The sequence below is a fragment of the Ilyonectria robusta genome (assembly GCF_021365365.1).
Source record: "Ilyonectria robusta strain PMI_751 chromosome Unknown BGZ61scaffold_2, whole genome shotgun sequence".
NCBI lineage: Eukaryota > Fungi > Ascomycota > Sordariomycetes > Hypocreales > Nectriaceae > Ilyonectria > Ilyonectria robusta.
In genome coordinates, this window is record NW_025764436.1 from 384,795 (window position 1) to 397,352 (window position 12,558).

Below are 12,558 nucleotides of genomic sequence, written 5' to 3' on the forward strand. Positions count from 1 at the left end.
CTTGACCTGGCCTGCTTCTTCCTCCGGGACCCCTCCTCGGTCCACCAGGTTCCCCTCCATTCATGACATCACCCCGCTCCGGCCTCGGAAATGCTCTCAATTCACTTACCTTCCATTTCTGATCACAGCGATACTGATCGCAACCTCAGTACGATAGCATTACTCACAATGATGCCCGCTACACCTGTTCACCCTCCACGATACCTATCCAATATCGCCAGCTAGCGTTACGCCTTTGAAACTACGGTTCACCATGTTCTAGCCTTCTCGCTAACATGATTGATTGTGTAAACATGGCGGTATTGTCCACCCTTCACCCCGTTTGCGACATTGAAGCCACACGGCACTGTAACACAGACACGGTGATAGGTACAGAGAAACCTCGTTATCAAGTGTTATTGATCTCTCCCCGGTCTTCAATCGAACCATCGAGCGGGTGGCTTGAACTCATGCCCATCGTGCAGCATGTCACAGATTGACATCTTGGTGCTAAAGTGCACAATGACAGTCAATCTGCCATGTAATAACTCCGAGTAAAATAGGCTGTACAAACAACTTCAACTATATTCAAAAAAAGGCACAAGCCAGAAACAAGCCTCAGCTACCTGCACCTTCATTGTCTTCACCGGCAGGTACACATCATTACGGCCTTCATGCAAAAAAGATGCTCATGGAACTGCTCTCACTCAGGCACAACAAGTCTCCCGTTTGTGACAGAGACTAAATTATTATGTCGTAATTACATCCAAGCCGCGTTCATAAAACGCCATTCGTACGCTTCCATCCCATCCAACCAGTTTCTCCTCTTTTTTTTCTCGTCCGCTTCTCGCGCAATGGAGAAACGGTTCAGTGGTGTGAGACCCAACTTCATTTGACATCTGCTTTTGTCCCGTCTCATGTTGTCCCACGGCAGTGCCTGACACAACCATCTTGCTTTGCCTTCCTATCTTCGGCGCAAAGAACCATGACCGGACCAGTTCGCTATCTTGACGTTTTCCAATGTGTCGTAAGTCTCGCATTTTCCTCCCCATTTCTAGTCTAAAGTCTCTGTCTCCAAGAAATACCGATAAGGAGGGTGGTGAATGAGATGAGCCGTCTTCTTGCTCCAAAAAGACAACTCCTAGAAACCGGCCCCCATGAAAAAGCCCCCTGGGATGATGCAAAGATGCGGTGTATGCCAAAAACTCAAAGGAATGCTGAAGACGCCTCCATTCCAGGGAAGGCGTCTGGGGAAGTGGGGATCGTGGGTGGTGGTAGATCCCATCATCGTAGAGAGGTGGTTGTGGTAATTAGTCGTCGTCGTCCTCTTCGCCATTAATGCCCCGCCGTGGGTTTTCCGTCATCAAACTCTTCACATGACAATACAGTCCTTGTCGTCCTTCTGGCCCTTCTGGATCTTGCCGTTTCGTGGCGCAACAACTTCCATAGGGGTGCCTTCGCCACTAACGGCGGCTTGGATAATGGCCAGTCGTTGCTTCGCTCGTTCGTCTCCAGCATCAGCAGCCTTGACATACCAAACGTTGGCCTCCAGGATGTCGCGCCGGCATCCAATACCCATCTCGGTAAAGTAGCCCACGGCATACTCAGCTTTCACGAAACCTGCAAAGAGAGTTGTCAGCAACTCACTTTCCATGGGGGATTCCTCATCTTAAACAACTTACCTAGATCTGCTGATCGACGAGCCCATTCATAGGCTTCCTCTTCATCCTTCTCCAGGATTGGGGCAGCGCCAACCATGTACCAGGCACACAATCCCATCATGGCGCCTGCATGACCGCGCTCTGCAGCACCAGTGTAAAAGTGTACACTTAGAGCCGGGTCACGAGGGCATGTGAGCTTGCCATGCTCGTAAGCATCGCCCAAGCGGAAATTCGCCTCGGGATGTCCCAGGTCCGCAGCTTGCGTGAATAGTTCCGCAGCATAGCTATCATCCATGAAGACATCATCGCCGTATCCAGTCTCATACAAGCAACCGAGCTGGTATGGGGCCACGTTGTATTGAGCATCAGCGGCCTCGGTAGCCAACTTCAGCCACTTGATACCCTCTCGGTATCGCTTCTCACCCAAGTCGCCGGACAGACAGGCCTTTCCAAGACGTGTCATGGCTCCAGGATGTCCTTTTGACGCCGCTGTTCGCAGGAACTGTACCGCCTTCGCGGGGTCCTTGCGGCAGCCCCAAGCGAATTCATAGCAAAGCGCAGTGCGGTATCCAGATTCGGCATGACCATGCTTCGCAGCCAGGACGAAAAGGGGGAAGGCCGAATTGTAATCCTCCTTGCCCTTGTTAAAGAGACCTGACGCGTAACCATCTGCAAGGTAGTACTGGGCAAAAGGATATCCACCGCTAGCAAGACGCTGGAGGATCTGACGAGCTTCCTTCACCAGCTCGTAGGGGCTGGAGACGCTGCCCTCGGCGGTGGGGCTATCGCGTCCCTTCTGGGGTTTAGGGCTAGTTTTCCTCGTCTTAGGATCTGTAAAGTCGAGACCCTGTTCTTGGGCAGTGGAAATCAGGAATACTGCGAACGAATACTGGATAGAGACATCGTTGGTCTTCTTGACATTTAGACGATACATGTCCAGCGTCTTCTGGGTGCTGAGGAGGGAGGCATTGTTGCCAATAACAGTTCGCAAGTTGGAGTTATCGAGAGCTAGCGGCGCTGGGGCTTGCTGGGGGTACGGCACGTTGAGAAGCTCGGCATACGATGCGGGTCGGACATCGGGGGACTTGCGCGTCCCAGACGGCGAGCGCATGTGGGAACCACCAGGCATGAGTCCAGGAGATCGACCGCGGGGGCCGCCAAAGTCGGAGAGAGCCGAGTATGCTGATTGCGGTCGAGGTACAGAGCTGCGTCTAAAGTTGTTGGAGTTGGGGGTGAGATGGCGCCTGACGTTTGAGGCATTCTCAGCCAGATCGGGGTTTGAGCCTGTTCGCTCGTCGTTGGGAACGCTCGAAACGCGAACGGGATAGTCCCGTTGGTGGTGGTACTGGAATTGCGGAACAGACTGGTCCCTAGACATGTCACCCTCAATAATAGAGCTTTCAGCCGAGTCACCAATGGTCTGGCACTCGGCATTCTCATTGATGCCTGAGAGCGAACTGGCACTGGTGTTGGCAGATGACTGGGCCGATACCGGTTGCTGGTTCGTGCTGGTCGTCTCGTCCGACTCGCGGCTGTTGCGATACATGTCTTGATTGCGCACTCTCTCTTTCGGGCTCATCATGTTGGGCTCGTATCCATCAGCGACGGGTCCCGAGGTGGCCAGCATGGGTGCCTCTGTGGCGGGGCGAACGCTCTTGGTTGGGCTGGACACGGGAGACTGAGAAAATGAGGGATCGAAAGACAGAACGGGAGGCCCATCTGTGTTGGGAAATTCAGGGCTTGCTCCAAAGAAGTCTCGAGGACTCTGGGGGCTCGACGGCAGGTAGGCGGCGTGAGGAGGAGGAGGAGGGGCGGAAGCCGGAGGCGAGGGCTGGTCGCGAGTGCGGTCGACGAGCTCGGCGTGAGCGCCGTGAATCTGTGTATGCTGGATATCGACATTCGAGGGCTGAGCCCAGGTGTCGTCCTGGAAATTTACTCGCACGGGGGAGATGGGGGCATCCCGCAGCCGGGGGCCACCGGCCATGTCGAGATCGGGGACATTAATAGGGCTTCGGGGCCCGTCGTCCGGGAGGTCCTGGCGGTTGGAGGTCGGCGATGCGATGATCGGAGGAGGGGAGGTGGTAACTGCAGCCATGACTGTATGACAAACAGTCGCAGCGCAAACGCAACCGGACGAGTGTCAAGTAGTTGGCTTGGGTGTAACGATGTAGTCGTGGTGCGACCAGGCCCGCGGGAATAGCAGTCTACGGAATGACCAAAGCCACGAGGTCTAGGTTCTGGTTATTGGATGGTCGGACGCCGTGGAAGCATCCGTCTCTGGCGCTGGCGCTGGCGAGAAGAGAGGTCGAGTGGTTGAGATGGGCGGTGGGAGACGGGAGACGGGAGTCTGGGTGATCGGGGGGGTGGCGGAGGCTGGAGATGGCGGAGGAGTTGGTGGAGGTGGTCGTCGGAAGCCGGAGAGCCGAGACCAGACAGCAGCGCACAGGCAGCAAAGGGGAAAATAACGAGCGACGCGGGGGGCTGGAGGGCGTTAAGAGGCCTTTTAATGGCGGCTGGATCGCAGTGGAATGGGATACCGGGAGGAAAATATGGTGTTGAGCAGCGCCGCGCAGGGAGAAACGACGGCGTCGAGGAGAGAAAATTCCATAGAGGGGATGGGATGGGTGGAGTGCGTGCTGCAGCGGGTGGCAGGCAGTGGGTAGCAGTGGGTGCAGGTGCCTTTTTTTGGTGGTGTCGGTGCTGTTACGCTGATGCTGGGACGGCCTGGGGTTTGGGGAGGGGGCCTGCCGCAGCGGTCCAGGTGCAAATGCGAGTGCGCGGGTGCGCGGTTGCAGGCGGCGCAGGCGATGCAGTAGCGGTGCAGCGGTGCCCCAGTGCAGTGGGGAGCTGTTTAGCGGTTTCTAGCCTGGAGAAGGCGAGGTACCTGGGCTTCAGCTCCAGGTAACGAGTACACAGTACTTGGAAAGCCTTGGTACCTAGGCGTAAGATGCCCAATAACTGGAGCTGAACCCGCCCAAGCAGGGATAATTTACGGCCCTCCAGACACCGCCTAGACGAGGCAGACTTCCAGGGACTCTCGCACTGATCTTGCACTGAACTAGGTAGTTCGCACGCACAATCCGCAACAGGTGTTTGTGTGGTGCGGAGTACCCTAAAATCGTTTGTAACAGAGAACGCATGGGGGACACGGCACGGTAGGGCAGGCAGCATCTCAGCACCTAGACGGCGGCTGGGCGCACCGAGTACCTAGTACGGAGGTGTTCGATGCTTAGCTAGAGCCAGGACGTCTCGACGTCGTGATCTGACGAAACCCCTTTTTTTAACTCCTTCCCAGCAGGTGAAAGGGGGGGTGGCAACGGTTGGCGCGTGGGTGGGAGTGGTGTGGGTAGAAGCACTGTCGGGATGACGATATCGTAGTGCGGTAATGGCGATGCCAATCCTGGCCCGCCTAACGGATGCTCCTAGACGAAGGACGGCAGCAAGTGAAGGGCAACCACTACGAAGGCGACGATGACAGAATGAAGAAATACGTCCACGTTGATCAAGTGGGGGCCGTAGTTAAACTACACAGCCTATTCTAGACAACGCAACATGTTGTGAGCCGGGCGGGAACAGAAGACCAGACTCCAGGTACACTGCTAGAAGAAGTACTGGATACGCGGGAAAGCTGGCACAGCAAGAATTGACATGCGGTAAGGAGGCTGGACCTGAACCACCTTGGTGGATGGAGTGGACGGATTGGATGGAGGTGAAAGTAGAAGTGGGAGAGCAAGTTGGCGCGGATGCAGCGGGCAAGCCAACAACAGAGTCGGATCCAATCCAATCCTGGCCAAACAAGCCACCAGAAGCAAAACATGTCCTTCCCCAGCAGGTTCCGTCTCCAAACAACAGCCAGAGATGGCTGGCCCAGGCTCAAAGCGGCCAAGGCTCGCCCATTCTCGGAACACTTGCCGCAGCGAGTGATTCCCCAGAGCTACTAAATTTATTACGCCGGCCTGGCAGGCCTGCTTGCTGCACCAAGGGACTCGGGGGAGCTACTACGTAGTAGCAGCTAGCAGCTAGCAACCCAGCTTTGACACAGAACAGAGACGCAGCGATTCCTGGACAGGCCAAGCGCCAAGTATGTTTCATTTGCATCAGACACGCCCACGCCAAGGCCCGCGCCAAGGCTCACGCCAACCCCCCTCCAGCGCTCACCTTTTCGCCAAGCGTGACAATCTGGTCTGAGGAAACAAGACGTCAATGTCAGGCCAGACCAGATTCGTAATGACGAGTTAGGGGAGCCCCGAGAGCACGCACCGAGGCCACCAAGGCCACCATCTCCGCAACTCCACCTACCCCTCTGATAATTTGCTCCGCGGTGGTGGAATGGGGCATTGCGATGACGGCCGACGTGGAGAGCCGCCATTGCAAGAGGACGAATAATGGGGAGCTGTGCCAGACAACATCTGACTAGCGACAGCCCGTCATCATTGTCCTCGTCCAACCATGCAGCCACCTGGCCCATCCCGGCACTGCAGCGCGCCTGCTGAAATGCTGCCGAGCCTTACCGGAGATCTACTGAAATCTAGCTGCGCCGCGCTGTGCTGCGCTGTGCTGCGCTGTGCTGCGCTGTGCTGTGCTGTCGATTGTCTTGTCTGTCGCTGTTGTTTTCCAGAGCATTGCTCCGTGTCAGTGTCATGTGTTTCGCTCCCCCCACCGGTTGTCGTATAGCAGCGATTGTAAGTCGCCTCCGCAGATCCTCCGAGTTGAACGGACCGACCCCTCGTATCCAGTGACGTCGGGTACGAAACATTTCTTATCAATACGGAGTTTAGCTATGAGGCTCACCATTACCCTCTCCTCTTCCTCGCTCGCGCGCGGCTCTCACCTGTCATCACCATCTCGCAGCCCACATCCAGCGCCCCTGGCCCCCCGCCCTCAGCAGGGCTGAGCCAGACGCCATGCCGCTCCTCCAGACTCCAGAAAGCCTCACCTAAAACTGCCCCCTGGCCTCAAACTACTGTACAATTGCTTCTGGGCCCTGCCTGCAGGTCTCGAAATCGTCCAAGCTAACTGGCGCATTGGAGCTACGGCCTGAATCAGGCAGGGATAGCGTCGCATAGCTTCCTAGATTTGGTCGGCACAGTGTTCATCCCTCGACTGTGGGCCCTGACCGTATGGCTCCCCCTCCATGATTCCATTTTGTCTACAGGTTACAGACACACGAATCGCCAAACATCGGTTTGGCGAATTGAAGGCCCCGCGTCAGTACCTCCAATGCGGGTTAATTGCTTCCTTGCTCAAGAGGAGGATGCCACAGGAACCAGCCCCCCAGTGCCAGCCCCTCAGAGGGCTTAATATCAAAGTCGGGGCCATGCCACCACCGTCCCCCTCGATTGGCTATGGGGCTGAACTTTGTGCTTCTCCTCCTTCAGACTTGCGCCGCACGCTGGCTCTTGGGTCCGCCTTGCTGTGGGCACGAACCGGAGCTCCGATGTTAGACACGGTCCAATGGCCCCCAGTTGGTAATGCTCTGCGAGTTTCGTCCTGTTCTCGGGCCAATTCGACCCCGTGGGCCTCATTTGCAACAAACGCTGGTTGTGATCCATCCGTCCCTAGCGTTAAAGCTGGATCATGTATCAGCTCCTGGACCTTCAATGCTCACTGCCATTGTTCGGACAATCGGAATGCGCGCATGGAAGCATCCATGTGCCACTGCCTAGCTGCTGTCATACTTTTCCAAGTGGCCATCGGCTCATCATTGAAAGGCTCTATAATAGGTAGCACAAAACCAACACATCAGCATCAAAGCCACGCGTTGCGTACGCCATTGCAATGCAAATCATCAGTAAACATGACGGCTCTGGAATATTACTGGTTGCATTCAATGTTGCAGTCAAGTCTTACTGTTCTGGCCCCAACTTTAACTAAAGTCCATCCATCTATGTATAATTCAACAGGTCTAAGTAGTTATTAAGCGCTCCCGGACAGGGATGGAGGATGCGACAGGACGACAATTCTGCTTCTCGGAGAGTTTGCGGACACCGAATGTACCTGCAAGTATCTGTGACTTGTGCTAGGGCCTGGCTTGGGCCCTTCAGCTGGGTCCTGGTTGGTGGTAGACTGGGCAAAGCGGCTACCGCCTCGGCGGCCACTTCAGACCGCTCGAATTCCCCTCGTATTGCCACAACGCCAGGTCTCGCCCGCAGACCGACAAATTCAGAGTTGATGGCAGCGCCGCCGCCGCGGATGTGGTAATCAGTACATCCGCGGAAACTCCCGTTTTGGCGTCAATGCTCACGAAGGTTCGCAATAGTGGCCAGCCCCCAAGGCAATGCTGGCCAGCAAAGCCCAGACATGTCACCACCAGCCATTGAGCCCTACGGTGGCGGCGCCGGGGCTGGGCGGGACGAAAATCCACTCCGCAGTGCGGATAGCCGCCGATGGATCCCTTGTGGGCATTCTCATCTTGGGGGCTAGTGTCACCGCTGATCATTACTCAACACTCTTCTTGTGAAAGGTTGTTAACCCTAAATCTCACAGTCGCTGGGAGCTCCCTGAAGGCGTGTTCCATCCCTGGCGAGCCAGCGCTGTTGCGTTGCAGTTAGCTGGTGTTGATGCTGGGGTGGTGGTGGGTTCGACGCCTGATGAAAAGGAGCTGCTGGAGCCCAAAGTTCGCCCCAGGGCATGAAGGCGCCTGAGCCAGGCGCCTGCGGCTCTTTTAAGATGCAAATTGTGGCAGCTCCAGAACCCCCAGCTTCAGCGTGACACCGCAGGGTCCGGTTGACAACGGCACCCACAGGATCCACTGATCGGCCCCACTGTCCGTCGTCATCCTCCGGCTGTTCCTCAACACTGTGTTTGTACAGTTCGATCCCGTCTTGCCATACTCATTGTGATCCGAGACATCAGGAGATGACCTACGGCTCATTCCTCTCCGAATGTGTTTCCAACGGATAACTGTATGGCGCTTTAAAAAAAAACCCGCGAGAGTCCACTTAAACTCCTTGTGAAGTCCTCTATAAATCGGACAATGTACATAGTCCACGGCGTAGTTTGTTTCATCATGACGGATGATTGTCAGCCGCTAGGGTGAGTTAATCCTCCTGCCGAGGGCGTTCAACTAAACATCCGGTTCCAGGGATTTTACATCTCGCCCGCAGAGGACTACGTAGCAAGACATCCGATCACGATCACGTTTTCCAAACACGCCCGACACCTCGCCGACCCCTCCCTCCAAAACTGAGCCCACTTGTGGATCACCCACGATCCCGTCGACAGTCCCACTCAACAGCCCTTTTGCCCAGGATGATGCCAGTTTGAGTCTTGAGGAACCCCCGCGGCCCAGGTTCCGCCGCCGAATACGTGTATCTAAACCTTCCTTGCTTCCCAATGGCATCGCGTGTCGCCATACATCATCTATGTTTGTCCTCCCACCCCGCCGCAGCTCCATGTCCACCCCACCGGATGCCGGATGGGTGACGACGACCGTGCGTGGCGCAAGTCCCATCTGTGATCCCGTAGGCGTGGTCACCTCTACAGTGTGATCGATACGATATAGGTTGCAGGTTGACGTAGACATTCGTAAGTGCTTCTGACGGAAGCGCCGGATATCCAGTTGTCTTTATGGGTGATGAATGACGCACTTGAGACTGTAGGTACAGAGTCTGTGTTCCTGTGTTTTAACGGGGCGCGAGTTTACAACTTGTCGATATCGTAATATTCATTACTCGATAACCTAGATCAGAGTCCGGATAAGGACGAATTTGACGTTGCAGGGGATAGTGTGTTGTCTTCGAAGCTTGGGTGTGGAAATCAGTTGCAATTTGCCTACCCTATACTGTTTTCGAGAACGTCCATCTCCCGCGTATATAACTTCACGTGCGATAAATGCGCCTGTTTTGGTGTGTGCGCAAATCTCTTTGTTCTCTTTTGTGTGTTGCGTTCTATGTGTATGATGATGCCTGTACTTCTATGGTGAGCTCATGCATGGATAGAGAAAGTCAATAGGCGATTGCGACATTAGTTCACACATGATTTGAGACCTTTGGACTTCACGTTTCGCCCACATTAACAACACAACGAATGATTCGAATTGAAAGCTGTTAAACCGACAGAAAATATACAAGTCACCACTCATGTACTTCAACACAAATGTTTGTGGTTGCTTTTTAGTTATTTATTCAAATACGGATCATGCTGGCAGCCATGCTTGGAAGTCGGACTAGATTCAGACCCACCCCAGAAGCGCGTTTCGCGGTAGTAAAAAACGCGGGTGAAAGCGGAGAGCTGCAACGTCCCGTCGCGAGTATATATCAATCCTGCAGGAAGAAGAGTAGTTCTCGGAAAGAAAAGCCACAAGTCAAACATAACAATAAACACTAGGCACCACTGTCGGTGGATTAGCCGGCATAAACGAGTATGAATATGGAGCTTGCATGAATTATGGTATGGGCTCTGCAACACTTCAAAGTAATGGACAATATATGCAAGAAGCCGCCACGAGGGGTAAAAGGGAGAGAGACTGCAAGACCTGCAAAGCCGGAGACAACAATTTACTTATTGGCGTCGTCGGCAGCAGTCAGTCGCAGGTCGGACCGAGAACATTAAGCCGAGTAGCAAGCGAAGGGCACTGAGATGAGAGTCAAGCTCACAGCTGGAGAACCCACAAGATGTACTGGCCAACACCACACAAGTACAAAGTACAAGAAGACTCAGCGGCTGAATAAAATTGGCAAGAGCCGGAGAGCCGGGAGGATCAGTTACCGGACCACGTGGGGAGACGCCGTCGCGACACCCGTCGCCTTCAACCCCGTCGTTCGGGGGTTGGGAGTGGTGGACTACAGTGATGTCTCAAAATGCTCGAGTGCTCCGGACGGAAGGTGGATTTGGTTTAGGCCAAGAGACGTGGAGCACCTGGGATGCAAAGGACGGGAGCATTAAGATACTAAGTTGGTCGGGTATTGAATCGAAGAGAGCCACCGGATGAAGAGGAAAGAGGTGGAGGCGAGTCTCGCTGAGAGATCGGGTTCAGAAGCTTACAGGAGGAGTTGGCACTTCTCTTCTGACGAGGGAAAGTGAATCAAAGAATATGCGCCTCCAGCCAGGGACAGACAAACACTAGAAGAACAACACAGAGGTGCGAGGATTGATCGACCAACTGATCGACCCGAAAGCCAATTACGAAGGAGCTCACGGGCCAACCTAATTACACCAGAATACTGGGTCTTGGCCACTTGGCAGTCCTGCCCAGTTCATTGGCACCTTCTGATGTCCTAATCCCTGACCGGAGTTTTAAGCCATCCCTGCCCGGAGGAATGCCGAAAAGTTGGCAAAGAGGGATAACAATATAACGGTCAATGACAACTGGATAACAAAGAAGCAACATCACATTAGACAACACAGAACAGGGTTTTGCATTATTGGTAGTATTTCTCATTCGGATCCATCAACGCGAACAGGGCAGTGGAAGTGGAGCCGGGATGGGCTCCGTCCCCAGACAAGCGAAATAATTAGACGAAATGAATCCCTGCCGTCTTCTCCGGGTGTGCGGAGTGGTACGTGAGATGCTGAACTGTCCAACGCACAAGGAGGGCGGTGCAAGAACTGAGCTCCAGAGGACCGCTATGCGCGGAATTATCGCAGGCATCACAGGCATCGCGGACATGGTAGGAAAAAACCGGCCAACGCAATGCGACGCCATGTGACCCCCCCCCTTCGCTTCCGTGAGGACCAAGGTACGAGCCTGAATCTTCGTACTCTCCTCGCTGGACCCCAATCTGGCGATTTAGTCGGAGGCTAGAGCTGGCTGGCGGTGTCTGGTGGCGGTGCTCAAAATAGCAGGACCTGGCCAGGGGATGTATCCCTCGTGTATTGACAGATGGCCAGCGACCAATGAGAGAAGCCGGCTTTCAGAGAGACGCCAGACGGAGGGCTGCTTCGACAAGTCATGACGCCATATCCGGGGAGAGCGAAGCCGCGAGACTTGGGCTGTACAAGTTGTGTAATCCTGGTTAGCATCGCCTTAGCACACTTCGAGCCATGGTGCTGGGGCAACCGGCCAAATACGTGCTCGCGGCGCAGGGGTTGTGCACAGTGGCCGCCCAGTTTCCAGGCTTTATGCAAACCTCCGGCGCATGACTGCCCCCAACGGGCGGCGCTTAGCCGGCACTGTAGGATCCCGCGTTCGTTTGCCACAGCGACACAGTGTGTGTTAGAGCGCCTCGGACTGGGTCCCCCCCCCTTCTTCTGTTGACCCCAGGCCGAGTCCTGCACCCACCCTCGGATTGCGCTGGGAAAGGGTTGCTCTCTCACTTCCACTCTTCACCTCGCCATCTCACTCACCCGTTCTCTTCTCAGACACTCGCTCACTCACTCACTCTCCCACTCTCGCTACATACCGGTCGGCAACTTGTTTTGTTGCTTTTCGACCTGCATTTTCCACGCTCGCTCTGCCCCGTCATTTCCACGCCCAAACCACGACTAGAGGGCCCTTTCTTCGCCGCTCTTACGTTGCCCCTGTGTTGGGTCTGCCCGCCGAAAAAAATTCAGGGCCGCCCACTGGCACCCCCTACACCTGCTTTCGGCTGCTTCTGCTGGCCATCGCTTGTCTCGCTGTCCAAGCAAAAGCTCGGCTCAGCTGGCCCACGCCCCATTTCCCAGTCCCCGTCGCTCGTCTACCCCAAACAACGGCGTCGTGCCTTCTGGCTTCTGCGGATCGATGCTCGTGTCGCTGCTTCACTGAGCCTGAACTCTGCGGGACTCTTGTCTCTGAGGTTTCTTTTCTTCAGGTGCACTGCACATTCCTGGCGCTACCGTTGCGCTTCCCACCCGCTGCTTCTCCCGTCTCCCGAGAAACCCATTCCCCCAGCTGTCATAACAGGGATCTTCCCGACTGAACGCAATCTTGTCTCGGGGCTGCCAAACAGCCATAACAAACCTTCCCGTGAGTCGCCCTCCACCGTCATTTCCTCAT

The 12,558-nt window shown here is 55.1% G+C and overlaps 4 protein-coding genes across 4 annotated transcripts; 1 reads left to right on the forward strand and 3 right to left on the reverse strand.

Annotated features, from left to right (window-relative positions):
- Positions 1-1,351: 1,351 nt before the first annotated feature.
- On the reverse strand, positions 1,352-3,735 carry BGZ61DRAFT_526570 (uncharacterized protein; the record flags this gene model as incomplete). The annotated part of the gene is made up of 2 exons (XM_046252976.1): positions 1,352-1,599; positions 1,662-3,735. The coding sequence occupies 2 exons, from the start codon at positions 3,733-3,735 to the stop codon at positions 1,352-1,354; spliced, it is 2,322 nt and encodes a 773-aa protein (XP_046110284.1).
- A 2,942-nt stretch (positions 3,736-6,677) lies between these two features.
- BGZ61DRAFT_80385 (uncharacterized protein) lies at positions 6,678-7,640 on the forward strand. The gene has a single exon (XM_046257108.1). The coding sequence runs from the start codon at positions 6,775-6,777 to the stop codon at positions 7,558-7,560; it is 786 nt and encodes a 261-aa protein (XP_046110285.1). The 5' UTR covers positions 6,678-6,774; the 3' UTR covers positions 7,561-7,640.
- Positions 7,641-8,706: 1,066 nt separating this feature from the next.
- On the reverse strand, positions 8,707-9,165 carry BGZ61DRAFT_471924 (uncharacterized protein; the record flags this gene model as incomplete). The annotated part of the gene is made up of 1 exon (XM_046248272.1): positions 8,707-9,165. One exon carries the CDS (start codon positions 9,163-9,165, stop codon positions 8,707-8,709), a length of 459 nt encoding a protein of 152 aa, XP_046110286.1.
- Positions 9,166-10,881: 1,716 nt separating this feature from the next.
- On the reverse strand, positions 10,882-11,264 carry BGZ61DRAFT_440367 (uncharacterized protein). Its single transcript, XM_046244474.1, has one exon. The coding sequence runs from the start codon at positions 11,248-11,250 to the stop codon at positions 11,032-11,034; it is 219 nt and encodes a 72-aa protein (XP_046110287.1). The 5' UTR covers positions 11,251-11,264; the 3' UTR covers positions 10,882-11,031.
- Between the last annotated feature and the right edge of the window lie 1,294 nt (positions 11,265-12,558).

Bases quoted from the DNA above. Each gene is read 5' to 3' on its own strand.
- BGZ61DRAFT_80385 (XM_046257108.1), top strand. From the start codon at position 6,775: ATGATTCCATTTTGTCTACAGGTTACAGACACACGAATCGCCAAACAT.
- BGZ61DRAFT_440367 (XM_046244474.1), bottom strand. From the start codon at position 11,250: ATGTCCGCGATGCCTGTGATGCCTGCGATAATTCCGCGCATAGCGGTC.